Below are 24,277 nucleotides of genomic sequence, written 5' to 3'. Positions count from 1 at the left end.
CTGTTATCTTTCCCTTTCCAGATACAGGTCATAACTACTTGTGCTAGTGACTGAAGGTTACCTGGACTCCGTCCTTTCCAGTGGGACCTAGGATCCGGAATCCCCCGTGACACATTCTTTCGTCTGGCAAGTGTGAACAGCCATTTAACCCCTTAAGGACTCAGCCCTATTTCACCTTAAGGACTTGGCCATGTTTTGCAAATCTAACCAGTGTCACTTTAAGTGCTGATAACTTTAAAACGCTTTGACTTATCCAGGCCATTCTGAGATTGTTTTTTCGTCACATTGTATTTCATGACACTTTGCAAATTTCCAAGTTTCAATTTCTCTACTTCTATAATACATAGTAATACCTCCAAAAATAGTTATTACTTTACATTCCCCATATGTCTACTTTATGTTTGGATCATTTTGGGAATGATATTTAATTTTTTGGGGATGTTACAAGGCTTAGAAGTTTAGAAGCAAATCTAGAAATTTTTCAGAAATTTTCAAAAACCCAATTTTTAGGGACCAGTTCAGGTCTGAAGTCACTTTGCGAAGCTTACATAATAGAAACCACCCAAAAATGACCCCATTCTATAAACTACACCCCTCAAGGTATGTCCCATTTGAAGCCCCTCTGATGCACCCCTAGAGTAGAAACTCCATAAAAGTGACCCCATCTAAGAAACTACACCCCTCAAGGTATTCAAAACTGATTTTACAAATGTTGTTAACCCTTTAGGTGTTCCAAAAGAATTAATCGAAAATAGAGATACAATTTCAAAATTTCACTTCAATTACAATTTCAATTTTTTTCCAGTTACAAAGCAAGGGTTAACAGCCAAACCAAACTCAATATTTATGGCCCTGATTCTGTAGTTTACACATATGCGGTCGTAAACCGCTGTACAGGCACACGGCAGGGCGCAGAAGGAAAGGAATGCCATACGGTTTTCGGAAGGCAGGTTTTGCTGGACAGTTTTTTTTTTTACACCATGTCCCATTTGAAGCCCCCCTGATGCACCCCTAAAGTAGAAACTCCATAAAAGTGACCCCATCTAAGAAACTACAACCTTCAAGGTATTCAAAACTGATTTTACAAATTTCGTTAACCCTTTAGGTGTTCCACAAGAATTAATGGAAACTAGAGATACAATTTCCAAATTTTCCTTTTTGGCAGATTTTCCATTTTAATAATTTTTTTCCAGTTACAAAGCAAGGGTTAACAGCCAAACCAAACTCAATATTTATGGCCCTGATTCTGTAGTTTACAGAAACACTCCATATGTGGTCGTAAACTACTGCACGGGCACACGGCCGGGTGCAGAAGGAAAGGAATGCCATACGGTTTTTGGAAGGCAGCTTTTGCTGGATTGTTTTTTTTGACACCATGTCCCATTTGAAGCCCCCCTGATGCAACCCTAGAGTAGAAACTCCATAAATGTGACCCCATCTAAGAAACTACACCCCTCAAGGTATTAAAAACAGATTTTAAAAACATCGTTAACCCTTTAGGTGTTCCACAAGAGTTATTGGCAAATGGAGATGAAATTTCTGAATTAAAATTTTCGGGCAAATTTTCCATTTTAATCCATTTTTCCTAGTAACAAAGCAAGGGTTAACAGCCAAACAAAACTCAATATTTATGGCCCTGATTCTGTAGTTTACAGAAACACCCCATATGTGGTCGTACACTACTGTACGGGCACACGGCAGGGCGCAGAAGGAAAGGAATGCCATACGGTTTTTGGAAGGCAGATTTTGCTGGACTGTTTTTTTTTACACCATGTCCCATTTGAAGCCCCCCTGATGCGCCCCTAGAGTAGAAACTCCCAAAAAGTGACCCTATTTTAGAAACTACAGGATAGGGTGGCAGTATTGTTGGTACTAGTTTAGGGTACATATGATTTTTGGTTGCTCTATATTACACTTTTTGTGAGGCAAGGTAACAAGAAATAGCTGTTTTGGCACCGTTTTTATTTTTTGTTATTTACAACATTCATCTGACAGGTTAGATCATGTGATATTTTTATAGACCAGGTTGTCACGGATGCGGCGCTACCTAATATGTATACTTTTTATTTATTTAAGTTTTACACAATGATTTCTTTTTTTAAACAAAACAAATAATGTTTTAGTGTTTCCATAGTCTGAGAGCCATAATTTTTTCAGTTTTTGGGCGATTACCTTGGGTAGGGTATGATTTTTGCGGGATGAGGTGACGGTTTTATTGGTACTATTTTGGGGTGCGTGTGACATTTTGATCGCTTGCTATTACACTTTTTGTGATGTAAGGTGACAATTTTTTTTATTTAGCACAGTTTTTCTTTTTTCTTTTTTACAGTGTTTATCTGAGGGGTTAGGCCATGTGATATTTGTATAGAGCCGGTCAATACGGACGCGGCGATACCTAATATATATACTTTTTATTTATTTATGTAAGTTTTACACAATGATTTCTTTTTTTAAACAAAAAAAATCATGTTTTAGTGTTTCCATAGTCTGAGAGCCTTAATTTTTTCAGTTTTTGGGCGATTACCTTGGGTAGGGTATGATTTTTGCAGGATGAGATGACGGTTTTATTGGCACTATTTTGGGGTGCGTGTGACTTTTTGATCGCTTGCTATTACACTTTTTGTGATGTAAGGTGGCAAAAAATTGCATTTTTTTACGGTATTCACCTGAGGGGTTAGGTCATGTGATATTTGTATAGAGCAAGTTATTACGAACGCTGCAATACCTAATATGTATACTTCTTTTTTTTTTGATTATGTAAGTTTTACACAATGATTTCATTTTTGAAGCAAAAAAAATCATGTTTTAGTGTTTCCATAGTCTGAGAGCCATAATTTTTTCAGTTTTTGGGCGATTACCTTGGGTAGGGTATGATTTTTGCGGGATGAGGTAACGGTTTTATTGGCACTATTTTGGGGTGCGTGTGACATTTTGATCGCTTGCTATTACACTTTTTGTGATGTAAGGTGACAATTTCTTTTTATTTAGCACAGTTTTTCTTTTTAGGTCATGTGATATTTTTATAGAGTCGGTCAATACGGACACGGCGATACCTAATATATATACTTATTTTTTTTTGTGTAAGTTTTACACATTAACAGCTTTTTTTTTTTAATTATATTTTAGGGTCTCCATATTCTGAGCCATTTTTGGGCGATTGTCTCAGGTAGGGGCTAATTTTTTGCGCGATGAGGTGACGGTTAGATTGGTACTATTTTGGTGGGCAAACGCCTTTTTGATCGCTTGCTGTTGTACTTTTTGTGATGTAAGGTGACAAATAAATGGTTTATTTAGCACAGTTTTTATTTTTTACGGTGTTCATCTGAGGTGTTAGGTCATGTGATATGTTTATAGAGCCGGTCGATACGGACGCGGCGATACCGAATATGTCAATTTATTTTTATTTTTTCTATTTTTTACCAATTTTTTTTTACTTTATTTGGGGAAAATTACGTTTTTGTTTATTTTTACTTGAAACTTTCAATTTCTTGGGGGGGAAACTTTATTTTTTCATCTTTTATTTTACTTTATTTTTTGGCCCACTTTGGGACTTCAACTTTTGGGGGTCTAATCCCTTTTACAATGCATTCCAATACTTCTGTTTTGAAATGCATTGGCTGTATGAGTAATATTGTGTGTATTACTCATACAGCTTCCGGCCTGTGAGATCCAGGGGGCTGGATCTCACAGGCTCGTCACCGGAAGGCAGCGCAGATGCCTAAGGAAGGCATCGCGCTTCCTTCCATGCCATCAGGTCCCCCCTACAGCCGCATGGGGACCCGATGGCACCGCCGCCCGCCGGATAAAGTAAAACCGCAATTCAGACCTGCGGTTTGTGGTGATCGCCGATGCGGGGGGAGGGGGGGTTTATGACCCCCCCCGGCGTTGTGACAGCCGACATCCTGTTCCGATTAACCCCCGCCGCAATGTAATTTTAAAGTTAGGACGTACCGGTACGCCCTGGGTCCTTAAGGACTCGGCAAACAAGGCGCACCGGTACGTCCTAAGTCCTTAAGGGGTTAAAGCACGGATTGGGACTACACCTGGCTTCCCCTCGTTTTCGCATTCCTGTTATTTGTTACCAGTGAAGTTTGCCTGGACTTTGTTTATTTTCTTTTGAATAAACCCCTTGCTTCATCTACACTGGTCTGTTTCGTTGGTGCCTTGCATCACAGTGACGTTGTTAGAGATACAACATCTTACAGCTTAGTCTATTGCTAGATTAACTGCAGTTCATAGTTATGACACTAGATGTCGCTGTTACTAATGCTTCACTTGTAGTCTCAATATGCATTTCTATGACGTGTTGTATTTCCTGTACATTGAGGTGAACTTCCTTTTTATTTTCCTGTCTGGGCCAGTCACCATGCAAGGTGACCTTCTGTTATTGCACGCATGTTCCGATAAACCCAGTTCCTGTTACTCCACAATGTCTGATCTGAATTGACTCCGCTGCACCCAGCAATCCTACTCTGCAACAGGTTATGGGCCCAGGGACCGGATATAGCCCAGTGAACGGATAAAGCCCAGTGACCAGGCGTGGCCCAGGCAGAACAAAGCCCCGAATGGATGACAGTGTGGCTGATGCGGAGATTGACATAAGGAAGCTTTCCAGAGACATCTCCTCTAGCCAAGTAAGACTGTTCATATATAAAGGAGGGAGAATGGCCAGAATCTCAGAGGTTGAACTCTCAGTGGCCAAGCTGAACAATGACAATTATCAGCTATGGGAGTTTAAAATGGTAATGCTATTATCCAGAGATGACTTGTGGGAGGTTACCACCACAGAGAGGCCACAGGACAATGATCAGGACGGGGACAAGAAAAACAGACACGGGCCACCATAAGCTTACTAGTGGAGGATGATCAGCTCATTCACATACGCCATAAGGGCACAGCCAAAGGCATGTGGGATCTATTGAAAAGACTGCATGAATGATCCAGTTTAAATAGCAAGTTGTTTCTATTGCGGAAACGTTACAAAATAAAGGCTTAGCAGAGAGCAGGACATGCAGGAGCATATAAACGCCATGCTGGAAGTGATTGCACAACTCAGATCAATCGGGGAGAATATAACAGACAGTCACGCCGCAGCCATGTTGTTGTGCAGTTTACCCGATACAAATACTGCACTGATCAATGCACTGGAGACACGGCCTGAGACAGATCTGACACTAGCATTTGTAAAAAAACAGGCTCATAGATGAGTATCAGAGAAGAAAGGAATTAGTGCAGGACTCCACAGAAACCGCCACCAGAACCTCTCTTAAAGCTACAGACACAAGGTTACAAAGGAAGGAGACCAGGGTGTTTTGGATGCCATAAACAGGGACACATAAAGAAAGACACTACTATATGGAAGCGGAGCAAATGAGACAGCGTCCCTCTTATACTAAACAAAAGATCAAAGCCACAATCTCTGATCCATGGGAAGGAAACTGTAATGCCACATTTAAAGCGATAGGCAACCATAAATGTCAAGGCTGGTGCATTAACTCGGGGGCAACCAGTCACATGACGAGTGCTAGAAGTTTTTTTACGGAACTTGATCTGAATAACAAAGAAACTATTTACCTTGCTGATTGACGTAAAATACATGCAGAAGGATATGGGCATGGAACCCTTGTATGCCCTGATGATGCAGGACACAATTTAGCCATACCAGTGAAAGATGTGCTTTATATTCCTGATCTAGAAGGAGGACTCCTATCTGTGAAGTGTCTAACAGCCAAAGGACTCACTGTAAAATTCCAAGGTGATAAGTGTTCTATCCTCGACGGCAAGCAGACAATAGCAAGTGCCAAGCTGGATGATCATCTTTATCACCTCAACACACTGAAGGAAAATGTGAGACTATTTACACATAAGCACAATAACTGTATACAAATGTGGCACAGGCGTCTAGGTCATAGACTCCCAGAATGCATGCAGGAACGACAAAAGAGAATCTAGCAGTATCCCCTTGTCCAGTTTTTGTTAAGTGTGAATGTTGCATCAAATCCAAAGCTACAAGAGCAACACTTCCAAAAGTCAGTCAGAAGAGAGCTTCAAGACCACTTGACCTAGGTCACAGTGATGTATGTGGTCACCTAAACCCACCTACACCTGGAGGCAACAGGTACATAGTGACTTTCATAGATGACTATTCAAGATACACAGTCACCTACCTAATGCAACACAAGAGTGAAGTTCTTGACAAATTACAAGACTATGTAGTAAAGACCAGTAACAAGTTTCAGAGGAAGCCTCTCATACTTCAGAGTGGTAATGGAGGTGAATTCACAGGACATAAGATACAAGAGTACTTAAAACAGAATGAAATAGAACATCAAAAGACAGTCCCATACACACCAGAGCAAAATGGGGTAGCTGAAAGGAAGAACAGAACTCTGACTGAAATGATCAGATGTATGCTGACAGTCTCTGGACTACCACAAAAATACTGGGGTGAGGCAGCAATGACAGCTACATATTTGCAGAACAGACTCCTTTCCAGAACAGTGGAGAAAACTCCATATGAACTGTTGGCACAATGAGAAGCCAAGTGTAAAACACCTAAGAGTTTTTGGATGCAAAGCGTTTATCTATATTCCAGAAGAATAATGCACCAAACTCCAAAACAGAGCATTTGAAGGTGTCTTTGTTGGATACAGTCACCATGTTAAGGGTTACAGAATCCTAAATATCAAAACAGACAAGGTTAACATTAGCAACAGAATAACTTTCGTTGAAGATCTGAGACAATGTACTGACAACAGAAGAAGCAAGAACAGAAGAGAAAACTGACACTGACCAGCCCACCTCTGTAACTTTTGAACAGTTGAAGTGAGTGCAGACTCTACCAGTACTGAAGAGCAGACACAAGTAAGCTCAGACTCAGAACCGAGACGCTCAAAAGAGAAAACAAAGGTAAACCACCGGGACGTCTCTCATACAAGGCAAGCACTGCCAGTGCCAATGAACCTGCAACTTGGGAAGACATACAGTCCTGATCAAAAGTTTAAGACCACTTGAAAAATGGCAAAAAATCATATTTAGCATGGCTGGATATTAACAAGGTTCCAAGTAGAGCTTCAACATGCAACAAGAAGAAATGGGAGTGAGACAAAACATTTTTTAAGGATTCAATTTAATGAAAACAACGAATAAACTGAAACGGGCTGTTTTTCAGCTGATCAAAAGTTTAGGACCACACCTCCAAAAACCCCCCCCCAAAAACAGAAATCCAACTTCCAAACATGAACTCAGTAATGAGTAGCTCCGCCGTTATTGTTTATCACTTCCAAAATTAGTTTCGGCATGCTTGATGCAAGCGTTTCCATGAGGTGAGTGGGAACATTTCTCCAAGTGGTGAAGACGGCCGCACGAAGGCCATCTACTGTCTGGAACTGTTGTCCATTTTTGTAAACTTCCCTTGCCATCCATCCCCAAAGGTTCTCAATTGGATTTAGATCAGGGGAACACGCAGGATGGGCCAAAAGAGTGATGTTATTCTTCTGGAAGAAGTCCCTTGTCCTGCGGGCATTGTGTACTGTAGCGTTGTCCTGTTGAAAAACCCAGTCGTTACCACACAGACGAGGGCCCTCAGTCATGAGGAATGCTCTCTGCAACATCTGGATATAGCCAGCGGCCGTTTGACGCCCCTGCACTTCCTGAAGCTCCATTGTTCCACTGAAGGAAAAAGCACCCCAGACCATTATGGCGCCCCCTCCACTGTGGCGCGTAGAAAACATCTCAGGTGGGATCTGCTTGTCATGCCAGTAACGTTGGAAACCATCAGGACCATCAAGGTTACATTTTTTCTCATCAGAGAATAAAACTTTCTTCCACCTTTGAATGTCCCATGTTTGGTGCTCTCTTGCAAAGTCCAAAAGAGCAGTTCTGTGGCGTTCAAGGAGACGAGGTCTTTGAAGATGTTTTTTGTTTTTGAAGCCCTTCAGTCTCAGATGCCGTCTGATGGTTATGGGGCTGCAGTCAGCACCAGTAAGGGCCTTAATTTGGGTCGAGGATCGTCCAGTGTCTTGACGGACAGCCAATTGGATCCTCCGGCTCAGTGCTAATGAAATTTTTTGGGGTTTTCCACTTGACTTTTTTGTTCCATAACCCTCAGGATCATTTAAGAATTTAAGAAATTCCAAATGACTGTCTTACTGTGTCCCACCTCAGCAGCGATGGCGCGCTGTGAGAGCCCTGATTATGCAGTTCAACAACCCGACCACGTTCAAAAAGGGAGAGTTTTTTTGCCTTTGCCATCACAACGTGTGACTACCTGACAGAAAATGACAATGAATCCACATCTTTGCACAGATTTGGCCTTTTAAAGGCATGTGGTCCTAAAATTTGTATCAGCTGAAAAACAGCCTGTTTCAATTTAATCGTTGTTTTCATTAAAAAATGTTTTGTCTCACTCCCATTTCTTCTTGTTGCATGTTGAAGCTCTACTTGGAACCTTGTTAAGATCCAGCCATGCTAAATATGATTTTTTTTTGCCATTTTTGAAGTGGTCTTAAACTTTTGATCAGGACTGTATCTCAACTTTCAGAAGGGGAAGCCAGTAAATGGATAAAATCTGATAAGGACAAGATAAAATCCATGCATGATACTAAAACATGGACACTCACAGAAAAACCTCCAGGGTTCAAAGATGAACAAAGGCCAAACCTAGTATGTAAACTTCACAGGAGTATATATAGTCTAAAGCAAGCAGCTAGAGTGTGGAATATGAAAATAAATGAAGTGCTTGCACATCAAGACTTTCAAAGTAAGGCTCCATTCACACATCCGTAATAATGGTTCCACATCCGTTCCTCAAATTGCAGAACGGGTGCGGACCCATTCATTCTCTATGGGGACCGAATGGATGCGGAGAGCACACTATGCGCTCTCCGCATCCTTATTTCAGGAGCGTGCCGCCGATCTTCTGGTCCGCGGCTCCCGAAAAAAATAGAACATGTTCTATTCTTGTCCGCAATTGCGGACAAGAATAGGCATTTCTATGGGGGTGCCGGCCGGGTGTATTGCGGATCCGCAATGTGTGTCTGATCTGAATTGCACCCAGCAATCCTGCTCTGCAACAGACGTCATACGTTGCCACGCACAGGATTTCGTGCGAGATCTTCAATCAAAATAGTGGTGAACGGTTCTTCACGCTCAAACGGAGGAGGTAAGTTAAGTATGTTTTTTAATTTTGTACCGCCATTTAGCGAAAAAAAAATTGCTACCACGAAGCACAAGGAAATTCGGCTTCACAGAAAATCAAATTTCCTCTAAAATTCACTCAACACTAGTCTCGAGGATTAGTATTTTTAAAAATCTGTCGTAATCTTAAAATTTTCTAAAATTAAATCCGCTAATAATTGCCATGATCCCAGCCATCCAGCTGGGTAATTTCAGGTGTGATAATACTATGCTGATGAATAAAGCCATTCTTTTATTAACATCATCTCTCGTTTGCTTTCAGATTTCCAGAGCTAGCAGCCATTTGCAGGAAACCTGGTACTTTTATCCTTTATCCTGGAGCTGAAGCAGCTAATTTGGAAGAGCTGTCCCTAGAAGACAATCATCACCCGCACTCCCTCATCATAATAGATGGCACATGGAGCCAGGCCAAAGACATATTCTACAAAAATTCTCTTTTTCGGTTGCCAAAGCAGGTAAATCAGGCTCATACCACTATAAAATTAGTGCCTGCTCGTGTTCCATAGATCCAAGTATTTCTTAGTCTCGGTTTATTTATAGAGAGTCGCTGTTCATGAATCATGGCTGGTAACGAGACAGTGACAGACAGTATTCAGGCTTGCTTACACCTGTATTTGACGTTGTCATAACTCTGCACCTTCAGGGATGATTTTGGAAATATTTTTTATGATATAATGAAAGGGCTGGCTGGTAAGTTATAGCAGGAGGGAGTATTGACACTTGAGCTCTGCTGTCATTTTTATCCCATTCTTAACCTTTCCTGAACCATACTGAACAAAGATGGAAATTAAAAGTGTTTGTTTTATTAAAGATCCACCCTTGCGATTTTTCACAGAGACGCTGATCAGACAGAACGTATAAATTGTGTACACCAGATGTCAGACTGGCTATATTTGCTAAATTATACTTCTGTTGGGGTCATGGTGAAGAGGGAACCTGTGCCGAGTTGCCGGCATTCATGCGGATAACTGTCATCTATCATTTTTCTAAGGACAAATTGAGTGAACAAAATCACTCAATTGTTGCTTACTTTATGTTCTCGTAACAATAGTTCTTTTTCTGTCGCCTATTAAATACAGATATAGCATTAATTTGAATAGTTGGAGTCATTTTCTACCAATCTAGCAGTGTAACGTTTTCCTCGCTTTAGTGTAGCTGAGTGCTTTGTCTTTTACTGTATAGAGAATTTGTGGAACAGTAATTTACTGTAAGCCGTCATCTATATGTATGCTTATATGTGTTTAGGTAATTGTGGGGTCCACTGTTAACCTTTGCATGGTTATATACACCGGATTGTTATATATGCATTTAAAGGATATTCCTTTATCCCTACCTTGCAGGATTTTCACAGCCTCTCTACAGTCCATCTGTTGCGCAGGGAACTGCAACACCAGTCTACTCTAGTAAAATGGGTTTGCGTAATGTTTCCTGCGTAGCGGTTGAATGGGAGCACTAGGGTGCAGAAAAATCTATAAAAGAGCCACAGCTTTTATAGGGAATCTGTCACCATCTGTTTTAGACGCCGGTCTTAATACCCCGTTGTGCCAAAGTTATGTAGAGGCGTTGTCCTCTACATAACTTCGGCGTATCCACTGCCTGTGTAAATGTACGCCAGCTTCCTTTTTTTTTAGACCTGGTGTGAGCGGGGAAAAGTCGCAGATTGTGGCGCAAATAACCTTTGCATTGCAATCTGCACCAGAGATACGCTAAAAATTGGCTTATATCTGTTAGTAAATGACCCCCAATGTCTTGTAGGGATAGCTGAGCTGCATGTAATGATACCTTTTACTTAAAGGGCATCTGTCAGTAGATTTGTACCTATGAAACTGGCTGACCTGTTACAAGTGCACTTGGCAGCTGAAGGCATCTGTGTTGGGCCCATGTTCTTATGTGCCTGTATTAGTTTTAATGTATAGGAACGCCTCCATTGTTCCTAGAGGTTCCTAAAGGTCTGTCTCTCTGTATATCATAGTAAGCTTACGGGCACAGGGTCAGAGAGGCGCTCATAGGGTAAATAGGTCAAGATACAACAGCTTCCTTCAAAAACGGGTGGATATAATAAACTCACCTGTTTTTGGTTGCACCGAATTTAGGTGCAACTGTATTGAAGGTAGGCTGTGAGATTTGTAGGTAACAAGTTGGTGCTGCCAGATGCGTCAGGAAACCCTTGGGGCGAAGGCCAGGTTGCCACTCGGGTAAATATTGGAAAACGTATCTCAGCTGGTCACGGTGGAGTGATCCAGCCAATAGACGATCGTAAGGCGCATAACCACAACTCAATGCAGGATACAACAAAGTTTATTACGAGACAACGCGTTTCGGGGTCTCGACGACCCCTTTATCATTTCTGTGTCACCCCAGTTTAAGTGCAGCTGGGTGTATACTGCCTGGTTCCTTCTGAAAATGGCGCTTGTCGGTGCCTTGTTTCAATTGTAGATAGAGTTTGTGTACCAGTTTGTTGGAGCGTTCTCGCTACAGTCACGCACGTGGCACATGTGGAAGGGACGCGCAGGCAGGAAACTTTGTTGTATCCTGCATCGGGTTGTGGTTATGCGCCTTACGATCATCTATTGGCTGGATCATTCCACCGTGACAAGCTGAGATACGTTCTCTGTATAGCATGTCTCCTCCTGAACTCCATTCCTACAGAGATTCAGCTGAAAATATTACCAGCTGTATTCAGGATCATAATCCCTGACAAGTAGTGCAAAGAGGAGGATGAGACAGCTCTTTAGCTCAGTGTTGTGAAGTAACTTGTCCTGATGTGTGATTAGGACAGGTTTTGTGTGTACTAATTGGACAGCGGCCATTTTATTTTTCCTAATGATTGCTAGCTAGACAAAAAGATGCCATTATAAATAATGAAATATATTTGGGAATATATTTAAAATAAAGTAATATTTAAGAGTGTTCATTTTTTTTAATTCCCGGAGAACCCCTTTAGGATACCTGTGTGTAACAAGGCAGGATGATAGTTAGGGAAAATACAGTGGCATACAAAAGTTTGGGCACCTATGGTCAAAATTACTGTTACAGTTAAGAAAGTTGAAGATGAAATGATCTCCAAAACGCATAGTTAAAGATGACACATTCATCTTTTTTATTTTCACCTTTTACATTTTCTAAATGACTAAAAAGGAAAAGGGCCTAAAGCAAAACTTTGGGCACCCTTCATGGTTATTACCTAGTAGCTCCCCCTTTGGCAAGTATCACAGCTTGTAAACGCTTTTTGTAGACAGTCTTTCAGTTCTTGTTTGAGGGATTTTCATCCATTCTTCCATGCAAAAGTCGTTCTGTGAGATTACGGGGTCGTCTTGCATGCACTGCTCTTTTGAGGTCTATCCATAGAATTTCAATGATGTTTAGATCAGAGGAATGTGAGGGTCATAGTAAAACTTTCAGCTTGTGCTTTTTTATTTGTGGATTTTGAGGTGTGTTTAGGATCATTATCCATTTGTAGGAGCTATCCTATTTTCATCTTCAGCTTTTTTACATTTGGTGTTATGTTTACTTCCAGACTTTCATTATATCCATTCTTACCTATCCGCTAACGGGATTATATAGGGTGAGAAACCAACCCACCGGTAGCTTATAACTAGGCCAAAACACGGATGTGGGGATTTGTGATCGAGATACAAGATAGCACAAGATTAAATTATATATTTAATCGCCTTAAGGGCACACTAGATATAACACAATATGCACAGAGAATATATACAGTGGTCTGAGGTTACAGATACAGGTTATATTGGTAAAACAGGGTTAAGCAGAGCAAAAGTCAGTTACCGGGTAAGATGAAAGTTTCTTTCGGTTGTGGTGTTCTTTGCTGAAGTCACATGAAGGGCAGTGATCTCAGCTAGTTCCTGGGTCCCCCTAAGCACATTACATGATGTGACCCTTCTTCAGAGAAAAGACCCGCCAGCTTGCTGGCACAAGCCTTTTATCCTGTAGCCGGCCCCTCCCCTTCCGCCCTTTGGGAGGGGTCCACTCCCCCCCCTGCTGGACTGGCTGCAAATGACCAATAAACCCTTTAGGGTTTATAGCTCCAGTCCAGAAGGTCACAGGGAGATGGTTCTGGGACCAACGGATCCGCCTGGGTTCCGGCTTCAACTAGAGTCCAAACATAGTACCTTTAGTTGGTTTCTGTGGGGAGATATGTATATCCCTTCCCTGGCATCCCACTATCAAACCAAGAACATAGGCACGTTCCTCGTTGCCACCGGGACACAAATATGTATCCGGTTTGCGCCTGCGATGGCTGGGCGATTCATAATTCCTTATGAAATGTAGGTGCCAACATGTCTGGGAGGTATCATTTATCTTGGGCAAGAGCTGAGACCCCCTGCTGGGGGTTTTCCTGCAGATTTGGTTGCCTCCAAACTGGCTGGTTGAGGTGTGACATTATTAAACTGGGGCCTCCTTGAAGCCTGGACCACTGGGGCTTTCTCCCTTGCTAGCTGACAGATGGCTGGGGGGTGGGAACATATTTTGCATGTGCACTGACTGTGTACAAGCAAAAAGGTGAATCCACTGATAATCAGGGCCGCCAGTAAAAAATAATTTATATTCCTGACAAGGTGTTTGTCTCACCCAGGTTCCTCAAATGGGTGAGGTAAGTAAAATCCAGAAAAGTTAAAGTGGTTTCAGCAAGGTGTAGGTTGGTGAGACCGTTTTTGTTAAAAGTTCAAGGGCTTGATTTTATTTGGACTGGGAAGGTAGGTTTGGTAGTGGAACCTCCCCAGTCCACCCCAATTCCAGGGCAGGTTTTCCCCTAGACTGAGGGATCACCAGGTGTAGCCAGCTGGGATCGTTAGGGGGAAATAAAAGCACATGCCAGGCTGTCAGTCAGAGAGAGTTATGCCTAGAAAAGTCTAGGAAGATGGCTGCCTTGCAGGCTAGAGACACCGGATTCTCTGTGTGTGACCTGCGCTAGAAACTATTCTGTATTAGTTAGAGCCGAGACGGGCAGGAGTTTATTTTGTTTGGTTTATGTTTTGTGGTGCTGATTTTCTGTGAAAGGGGTTTTGTCACACTAGCGTTCACGTTTTCCGGTATTGAGTTCCGTCACAGGGGCTCAAAACCGTAAAAAAAGCTTTAGTTTTATCCTAATGCATACTGAACGGAATGCTTTCCATTCAGAATGCATCAGGTTGTCTTCAGTTCAGTCCCTCTTACAGTATTTGGCCAGAGAAAATACTGCAGCATGCTGCGGTATTTTCTACGGCCAAAATCCTGGAACACTTGAAATGTATTAATGCTGGATCCGGTACCAAGTGTTCCGGAAAACCAGATCCAGTTTCCCTGTCTGTGCATGAGCAGACCTTTTAAAAATGCGAAAAAAAATAAATACCGGATCCGGTTTTCCCGATGACGCCGGAGAGAGACGGATCCGGTATTTCAATGCATTTGTTAGACGGATCTGCATCTGGATCCGGAAACTAAAGCTATCCGTTTGCATACGAACTTCCGGATCCGACAGGCAGTTCCGACCACAGAACTGCCTGCCGGAATCCTATAACACAAGTGTGAAAGTATCCTTAACTCAAAAGTTGCTTTAAACTAATATTTGGAGTTAGACAAAGGTGTCTGGCCATGCACCTAATTTATTATCCAGCCTTTGCCACTCTGTCCTCTATGGTCAGACAGAGTGCTCATATTTAACTGGTTGAAGGCACTGTACCCTTTCTAGTTGCCTTATTTTGTGATCCCTAGGCTTTTTGTTGGGCATCAAAGACAAGTATCACTGTAGAGTACCCTGCCCCTGTCCAGCCTGGTGAGGCAACCACTGCATTGAGGCAAGAAAATAATGGAAACTTGCTCAACTGTTTCTGTAACTTGTACATTAGAATATGTAGTGAAGGAATCACTGAGAAGAAAGCTGTCATGTATATTCATGTAAAATACAATTCCCTTAAAGAAGAACCATCAGCATTCCTGACATGCTTATGTAAATTACTGTATTCCTCAGAATATATTAATTCTAGAACATCTTTTCATACTGTGTTTTATCATTCTTCTGTTATTCCTTCCTGAAATTTATGACTACAATGACAACTGGGTGTTACCAGTTGAGGGTATATCCCAACACATTCTGACACTGTCCAATCAGAGCTGAAAGTGCCAGATTGTGTAGGCACGCTCCCTTTGACAAGGGGAGTAGGAATGCCCAGCTGTCACTTTAGACATACATTTTAGCATTTTTGTGTTGAGTAGAATTACTTACTAAAACAGACATGTCAGTAGAAGTGACAGGTCATCTCTAAGTTCAGCCTATACACTTCATTATATACAGGCTGACAAACAAACAGTTTAATATTCTGGCTAATATTTAGTCAGGGTTTGAAGGAGCAGTCTACTAGTAGATTATTCCATGAACTCTTCTGCAGCAGTTTGATAGCACAGTATGAATAATTGGCAGCCCTGCCGAAATTTCCCATTTTATACTTTTTCTGTCTGGCCGTGAGCACAGTGCATTAGCACAAGTATATAGCAGGTCTTTCTACAAGCTTAGGGCAATGCACAGCTGTTATTTGGACTAAGTGAAAGTGTCCTGCTGATGACATGACCCTTTGATGTGATCAGTGAAAAGGTACCGGTAATATGTACCTTCTTACAGAATCATGTCTATTTCACAGAAAAGTTACATAGTTGTACTCAAGATTTAATTTGCATTGCTAAGGAAAATAAGACTATGTCCTGAAAAATAAAATAGGGGAATGTTTTGCTAAAATAGGTCTGACTGCTGTTGTGCATTGTCCTTATTTTCATTGATGTTTTTGGTTGTACAGACGGAACAATCTACATTCTGTACACCTCAAAATGGTTTGCTGATACCCCCTAGACCAGTGTTGGCGAACCTATGGCACTGGTGCCAGAGGCGGCACTCGGAGCCCTCTCTGTGGGCACCCGCACCCTTGAAAAAGTCTTTGGTGTACTAATATGCCTTTGATTTTTCCTGTCCATCAGCGCAGTGCGTACTATGAATGGCACAGGCAATGCATTGAATGTAGGCAGGCTATTATAGCTAAATGAAACATGGAAAATATACTATATTGCTATTCAGGTTAAATTGCTGTCTTGGCACTTGGCGACAAATAAGTGGGCTTTGGGTTTCAGTTTGGGCACTCGGTCTCTAAAAGGTTCACCATCCCTGCCCTAGACCAATCCCTGTGTAATAAAGAGGTTATGCCACAAAATTAAAACTTTCTTTTATTCACTTTTCTGCTTATCTGGAGGACTATGGGTAGGATACAGCTCCCATGAGACAGCACCTGTATCTCCCATGAAGCACTGCAATTAGCTCTTATTAGCCCCTTCCTCCCCTGCATACAAAATAGTACCTCACAAAGAGTCCTAGAGATACATATGTAATGTACAACCTCAATTCCCAAAAAGTTGGGACACTGTGTCAAATGTAAATAAAACCAAAATCCAATAATTTGTATCCGAGGGCCTGTAGATCACGAGCATCCAATATTGACCATTGGCTTTGTCCATTGCGCATGTGGATTTCTCCAGGTTCTCTGAATCTTTCAATGATATTATGTACTGTAGATGGTGGAATATTTTTTACAATTTTACATTTAGGAACATCTTTTTTTTAAATTGTTCCACAATTTTTAGACTCAGTTCTTCACACTTTGGTGAATCTCTGCCCATCTATGCTTTTGAGCGACTCTCTAAGGGTAGGTTCACATCACGTTTCCACTGATGGAGTGAGTATACACTTCAAAACGCGTATGGTTTAAATTCCCATATTCCAGGACCTACTCTCAATATATATGGATAAAATCAAGTGCCTTGGCATTTAACAAGTAGAAGCACTTCTCTTTTACGAATTTTTGTACTACCTCCGATACCCAGGATCTGGACGGCGAAACATCACGGCCGGAGTCATCTGCAGGAGGGAGGTAAAACAAGTCAGGTACTGACCGCTCCGTGGGACGCCACATGGTAGCGGAGGTACAGGCTGCTAACAAGTTTTATTATACAGCAACCTATCTATATGCACGACCATTTGCACTTTATCAACCATAAAGAATAACAGGTGAATTATATCAATAAGTAATCTTCTGCATTACCCTAGTATCTATTATACCAGCGCATGGAACTGTCACCAATGATACTCAACTAATATTCAGTATCTAATGCAAACAGAAGTAACTATTCAGCTGCCAATACGATATATCATTGTCGATCGCAGCCTAATGAATTGAGGACTTTATTATCTGCCATCTCAACCAGTTACGTACCATAGACAATTACCTACCAAACTCAGGAGGCTATCGAGTGAGAGGCCCCACCAGCCCTCATCTATAGGCCTAATTCCAATGGTAACCATCAAAAGAGGGCCATTGTGGATGAAATAACTATATCTGAAGTGGCATCTATTTAATTTTATTGTATGAAGTAAGTATTTTATTTTACCAATTGGTATTTATGGACATTTTTAGGTGGTTCTTAATTTTTCAAATAAATTGGAGTTTTAATCTACACCTCCACATTATCAATGCATGGTATCAAAGGTTGAGTGCCTGTCGCTACATTGTATTTTAAATTATCCTTTATATTCTTTGACTGGGTGGGTCTACACGCGACTAGAGCACCTATCCACACCTACAGGTGGGCGAGCCTCTATAACTCTCTTTTTTGTATACTATGATGCCATACAGTAGCATCCGTTCACCAGAGTCCCATTGTGAATTTTTTTTTAATATATACTTTTTTACCATTGTAAAATGGACTGTGCGAGAACGTGGTGTGCTGCGTTTTTGTATTTTTTTTTTGTCATGTATACATCAAATGGAGGCATAAAACATAAACCCATCCTAACAGGCTCTTTCTATACCCAGTCACGTGACTTAGTAGCATATTGTTTCTCCAGCTCTTTTTTGTTAGCACCACTTACTTCTCCAGCATTTTGTTGCCCCTGCCCCAACTTTTTTGAGATGTGTTGCTGTTGTCTAGTTGTAAGTGTCCCACTTCAACATCAGATATGTGCACAACGATCTAATGTAAATAAAATATGGGTCTATGAGATTTACAGATCATTGCATTCTATTTCGATTTTTTTGGGAATGTGAGCACCGCTGCCTTCTTCCTGCTTACCAAGCACAGGGTCCTACATTGTATAGCGGCTGTGCTTGGTATGGCTCTCAGCCCTATTCACTACAATGGGGCTGATCTGCACCTGAGCCAAGTGACTGAAGAACGCATCGTCACTCGCCCTAGGGAAAGCAGCAAGAAGGCCACGGCACTACTGCGAACGCTGCTGCCTCCTCGAACAGCTGAATAGCGGTGTCTTGGGTGTCAGACACCCACCGATCAGATACTGATGACCTACCTTGGAAAACCCCTTTAATGCCTGTTTAACTTTTAGTTGTTGGTATATCTAATTAGGAACATGAATAGCAAAATGTCTTACTGGGGGTCAGAGTTTTTGAAATCTGTTAGTACCCCCTCCACCCATCAAAGATTATAAAAGTTTTCAAATGTAAAATAAGGATATAGTGTAACGGTGATAACGGTAATAAGACCGCCACTGGAAGGTTGTGTCCCTTAGTGCTTTTGAACATAATGAATATGACCGGCTGAAAGGGAACTTCATATCTAATTCTGTTTGTGCATGTACTGTATGTGTGAGAATGTTTGAATGTTAGTCTGCAGGGGTTACATACAGAGACTGATAAATATCTAAACAGGCTCTCATAGTGCAGAAAGGAGATTCATGATCATTGCGTCTTTATGATCTGGGCTTAACATATATATATTTTTTCATGAAATTGCCAGGAGCAAGAGCAAAATCTGTATTTCAAGGATGCAGATGATCTATCTACTGAAAAATTCTTTATGTATTAGTTACACAGTAGGACTTGGCAAAGGGAAAAACACAAACAAAAACTATCTGTATTATTTTAAATGGCACACTGTAACTGAAACTGCTAAATAATATTTTGTGTATATATATATAATATGCAAAGTTCAGTAAGACCTGCTGTTATATTTTTATGCATGGAAAACTGTTCGAGCAAGAGATGTATTATAATCCACCTATGATCAGCATTTTGGTATGTGAGTTAGGGTACTTTCACACGAGCGTCGCTGGATTCCGTTAGGCAGTTCTGTCGCCGGAACTGCCTGCCGGATCCGGCAATGTGTATGCAAACGGATAACTTTTGTAGACAGATCTGGATGCGGATCTGTCTCACAAATGTATTGCAATACCGGATCCGGTTGTCATCCGGAAACAGATCCGGTATTTATCTTTTTCACATTTTTAAAGTTCTGTGCATGCGCAGACCAAAAAACCGGATCCGTTTTTCTGGAACACTTAGGGCCGGATCCGGCATTAGTGCATTTCAATGTAAAATAATGCCGGATCCAGCATTCCGGCAAGTGTTCCGGAATTTTAGACGGAGAAAATACCGCAGCATGCTGCTGTATTTTCTGCGTCCAAAAAACATTCAGAATGCATTAGGATAAAACTGATCAGTTCTTTTCTGGTATTGAGCCCCTAGGACGGAACTCAATACCGGAAAAGGAAAACGCTAGTGTGAAAGTACCCTTAGGGGTTTATAAACTCTAGTGATGAGGGAATCAAAGTCCCCAAATTTCAGGATAAATTCGATTCATCGCACAGCCGAATTTCCTCATGCTTTGCGGTAGCGAATCAATTTAACCTAAAATAGTGTAAAAAAATAATACTTACCTGCTCCATTTGCTCATGACGTGCCGGCTGCTGCCATCTTGCTTTAAGATCTCGGCCAAAATCCTGTGCGCGGTGATGGCGTGAGGACGTCATCTCGTGTCGCACGAGATTTTGAATTATTTTTAATTTTTAAAATTTTACATTCTCTTATTAATATCAGATGCCGCAATCATGTATGAACGCGGCATCTGAGGGATACAATGATGAGGGGGTGGCACAATTGCCGCTCCATTATCTCACCCACTATTTACAATTTTTTTAACAAATTGGACCTGATCTGGGTAAAGGTGCATTAAATACATCATTTATTAAAGCCTCAAGGGCTCATAACCTAACTTGACCCAGGTTTGAAGTGAATTTAAAATGTCACTATTATTGATACAAATTAAAACGGCTGTGAGCCTAAACGCAAGTTTTAAAACACTGTTTGCCACCCAAGTGTATAGTTGAGGTGACTGCCTTAGGGGTGGTGGAGATGTGCACCCTCTCCTCCCACACTGCAGTGATCTTTACAGTATTGTCTTGTGAGTTGTAGAACTGAGTCGTAACCGATACTATCTGATGTGTCAATAACTGTCAGATCTGAAATTAGGAATCAGTTTATTCACTGACATCCACATACATTTGAATCGTAGCAGATACTGTCTGACACTATGTCAATAGCTGTCAGGTTAACGGTCGCTCAGAGTCAATCACACTGCAAACACTCTAATGCACAGCTACTCGCTATGCTAGCTGACTAATTCTTAACTACACTTGGCTGCCTGACTAATACTGTGGCGATTGTTCAATTGCACTGTCTATTATTGAATGTACGCTGTCTGGCTAACTAACAAACACCAATGGGGTGGACAAACAGACATTAAAAACTGTATCTGCCCCCCGACATGTTTCGCCAGTGACCTGGCTTCTTCAGGTGTATGGGCAGAAGCTCTGTGCTGAAAGTTTACATGCAGAGTGTGAAGCGCTTTGAAGACTGCTTTGGACCCAGGGAGCCAGAGTGGAGCGTTGGAGAGTAGCTAGGTAGGTTTGCTTCCTTTGACAGATCCCACTGGTTAGGGGGAGCAGTATTTAAAATGCACTTAAAAGTTGGTCATCCCCTTCAAAGGCGATATCCGGTAAAAGATATTGATGATCTATCCTCAGGATAGATCACCAACATAAGATCGGTGGGTTTCCAACTCCCGGGACTCTCAGCGAGTGCTGTGGCCTCTTCTTAGGCCAGTGATGACACCGTACATTGGTCACATGGCCTAGTTACACCGTGGCTTTCACCAGAGCTTCAAGTAAGCATCATTGCTCCCTGAATCTGCTGATTGGTGGAGGTGCCAGGACTCAGGTCCTAATTTGTTTTTCCTTGATAACCCCTTCAAACAGTTTTTCGCAAAGGTGCTAATTATATTGGCCCACATTTACTTTTGTATGTGTGCCACTTTCTTGGCATTGCTTGCACCCAAATTTTAATGTTACTTATTTTAGAACCATTTATTATTCAGATGTGCCAAAAACATCAGAGTTTTTCCAATATCCTCAACATTTCCTACTTTTGAACTAGAATGTGTGTGGTGTCAGCTTTTGACTACCTTTTAGATTTATAAAGCTGAAATCCAGGATTCTGGTTCATAAAAGTGGTGCAGATTAGACCAGTTTACAGTTGGTCTAAAGATTTTGATGGACATATTTTTGGGACATTTGTACACATTTTTGGCTCAGGGAGACAGAATTTTGCATATTGGAACAAATTTTCAGGGCATGTGGACACATTTTCAGTGTAAGGCCCCTTTCACACGGGCGAGATTTCCGCGCGGGTGCAATGCGTGAGGTGAACGCATTGCACCCACACTGAATCCGGACCCATTCATTTCTATGGGGCTGTGCAGACGAGCGGTGATTTTCACGCATCACTTGTGCTTTGCGTGAAAATCGCAGCATGCTCCTCTTTGTGCATTTTCCACGCAACGCAAGCCCCATAGAAGTGAATGGGGCTGCGTGAAAATCGCAAGCATCTGCAAGCAAGTGCGGATGCGGTGCGATTTTCACGCACAGTTGCTACAAGACGATCGCAGTGGAGACCCGATCATTATTATTTTCCCTTTATAACATGGTTATAATATCATTCTTAATACAGAATGCATAGTACAATAGGGCTGGAGGGGTTAAAAAATTTTTTTTTAACTCACCTTACTTAATCCACTTGTTCGCGCAGCCGGTCTTCATCTTTGCTGTGCACAGGAAAAGGACCTGTGGTGACGTCACTACGCTCATCACATGGTCCGTCACATGATCCATCATGGTAAAAGATCATGTCATGGACCATGTGATGAGCGCAGTGACGTCATCAAAGGTCCTATTCCTCAAAGAAGAAGACAGAAGAGAAGCCGGGCTGCGCGAACAAGTGGATTAAGGTGAGTTAAATTATTTATTTATTTTTTTAACCCCTCCAGCCCTATTGTACTATGCATTCTGTATTAAGAATGCTATTATTTTCCCTTATAACCATGTTATAAGGGAAAATAATACAATCTACACAACCCCGATCCCAAACCCGAACTTCTGTGAAGAAGTTCTTGTTTGGGTACCAAACATGGCGATTTTTCTCATGCGCGTGCAAAACACATTACAATGTTTTGCACTCGCGCGGAAAAATCACGCATTTTCCCGCAACGCACCCGCATCTTGTCCGGGCCAAAAACATGACGCCCGTGTGAAAGAGGCCTAAGGGTTTGTTCACATCTGCCTTGGAGGCTCAGTTCGGGGGCCTTGTTAAGGATTCCTTCAAAAACTGCAGAGAGCATAGTCCTGTATGTAGGACGTATTCTCTGATAAAAAAAAAGTGGACTCAAGGACAGAAGCCAAATAGATCCCATTATAGTCAGTGGGATCTGTTGGGCACCATTCAGGTTAGTTAAGTGCCAGATCTGGTACTTGCGTTATTTTTGTTCTGCTTTTATAATGGAACGCAACAACGGGAATCAACAGAGGTGGTGTGAAAGAGGCCTGAGCTAAGCCGACAAATAGGTGGTAAGATGTATCAGATTTATCAACCTGAATCAGCCAGCATGATAAATTTGCCAAATTTTCAGTCTGTCTCTGTTTGTTCTGTCTGCAAATTAGACAGGATTAATAAATGACGGCCAATTTGTCTGCAGTGGTAACCTTTTGTGGCTAATTGTTGTTCTCTATAAGAGCAGTCAGTCAATCCATCAGATCTTTGTGTTGTTGGTTTTTTCTGTTTGAAATATTTTGCAGACATATCTATTTGATATCTGTATGGAACCTGACATTTTCTAGACACCAGTTATTATCAAAAAATGATGAAGACTGCTGTCACCAATGTAGTGCAGTGCTGAGCAAGCAGTTTCCCTGGAGAAATATTTTAAGGGATGATTTATAACTAAAATGAAAAAAAAAAAATAATAAATGCTTGGAGCATGTGATTTTTCTGTGTGTATGTGGTGTGTTGGAGTTTGTGTCTAACAGTTTTCCCCTTTCCTCCAACATAGAAATCAACTGTATGCTTGTAGTAATCCATTTCACAGAGTTGCAGAGAACATGAATGGTAACCTGTGTTTTGCTTCTGGTTTTCTTGAATTGAATCACTTAGCAGAACATAGACTGCCTTTTATGGTGGCTTGTGTTTTATGCCTATGGATTAGCACTCAAGATGAAAAATTTGATCAGCAATTTTGCTGAAGTTAGCCAAGAAATATGATATTTCTCGCCCAATTCCTTGGGGGACACAGGAAACCTTGGGTATAGCTCATCTCCATAGGAGGCGTGACACTAAGTGAAAGACTGTTAAGCCCCTCCTCCAGCAGCTATACCCTCAGCCTGGAGCGAGCGACTACCAGTTTTTTGCTTAGTGTCAAGGAGGCAAGACACTCTCTGCACTGCAGAGCTGTCTTTGCTAAAGATTTTATTTTTTCTCTTTTTTATTATTTTCAACTTTTTTCCTTTTTTCAACAGGGACAACAGAGTCGCAATAGACCTCTCTGTTTTCCCGGGGTTGAGCTGCGCCAGTGCCGGTTATCCGCACTGCTGCCTCCCCCACAGAAGAAAAGGAGGACCAGGGCAGCCCAGCTCCCCTGCATCCCGCCAGCACAAGGGTCGCCCGCCTGCAAGCCCCTCTCCAGCTTCCTACCACTTCGGTGCCAGTGGCTGAAGGGGCGTCCCTGCTGGATGGACTGAGGGTGAAAACGTCGACTGGTGAGGTGGCTATGCAGCCGTTCCAACCCCCCCCCGTTAGGGTTTTAACTTCTGTGTTGCCTCTGCCTAGCCTTGTCACATTACAAGGCTTACTGTCGGCTTCCCCCCCCTTGTGTGTGGAGCAGGACGGAGCGGTGCTCGTGGGGGAGGGTTTACTGCACAAGT

At 41.9% G+C, this 24,277-nt stretch overlaps 1 protein-coding gene across 3 annotated transcripts in view; it reads left to right on the top strand.

Annotated features, from left to right (window-relative positions):
- DTWD2 (DTW domain containing 2) overlaps positions 1 to 24,277 on the top strand; it is a 303,756-nt gene that overhangs the window by 176,140 nt on the left and 103,339 nt on the right. For all 3 annotated transcript variants that reach the window (XM_040421668.1, XM_040421669.1, XM_040421667.1), the window contains exon 5: positions 9,461 to 9,653. In XM_040421668.1, coding sequence (XP_040277602.1) covers positions 9,461 to 9,653 — 193 coding nt within the window. The remainder of the gene's footprint in view (positions 1 to 9,460; positions 9,654 to 24,277) is intronic.

This window comes from Bufo bufo, chromosome 2, assembly GCF_905171765.1.
Source record: "Bufo bufo chromosome 2, aBufBuf1.1, whole genome shotgun sequence".
Classification (NCBI taxonomy): Eukaryota; Metazoa; Chordata; class Amphibia; order Anura; family Bufonidae; genus Bufo; species Bufo bufo.
Note: the sequence above shows the minus strand (reverse complement) of the source record. Positions and strands in the feature narration are given on the sequence as shown.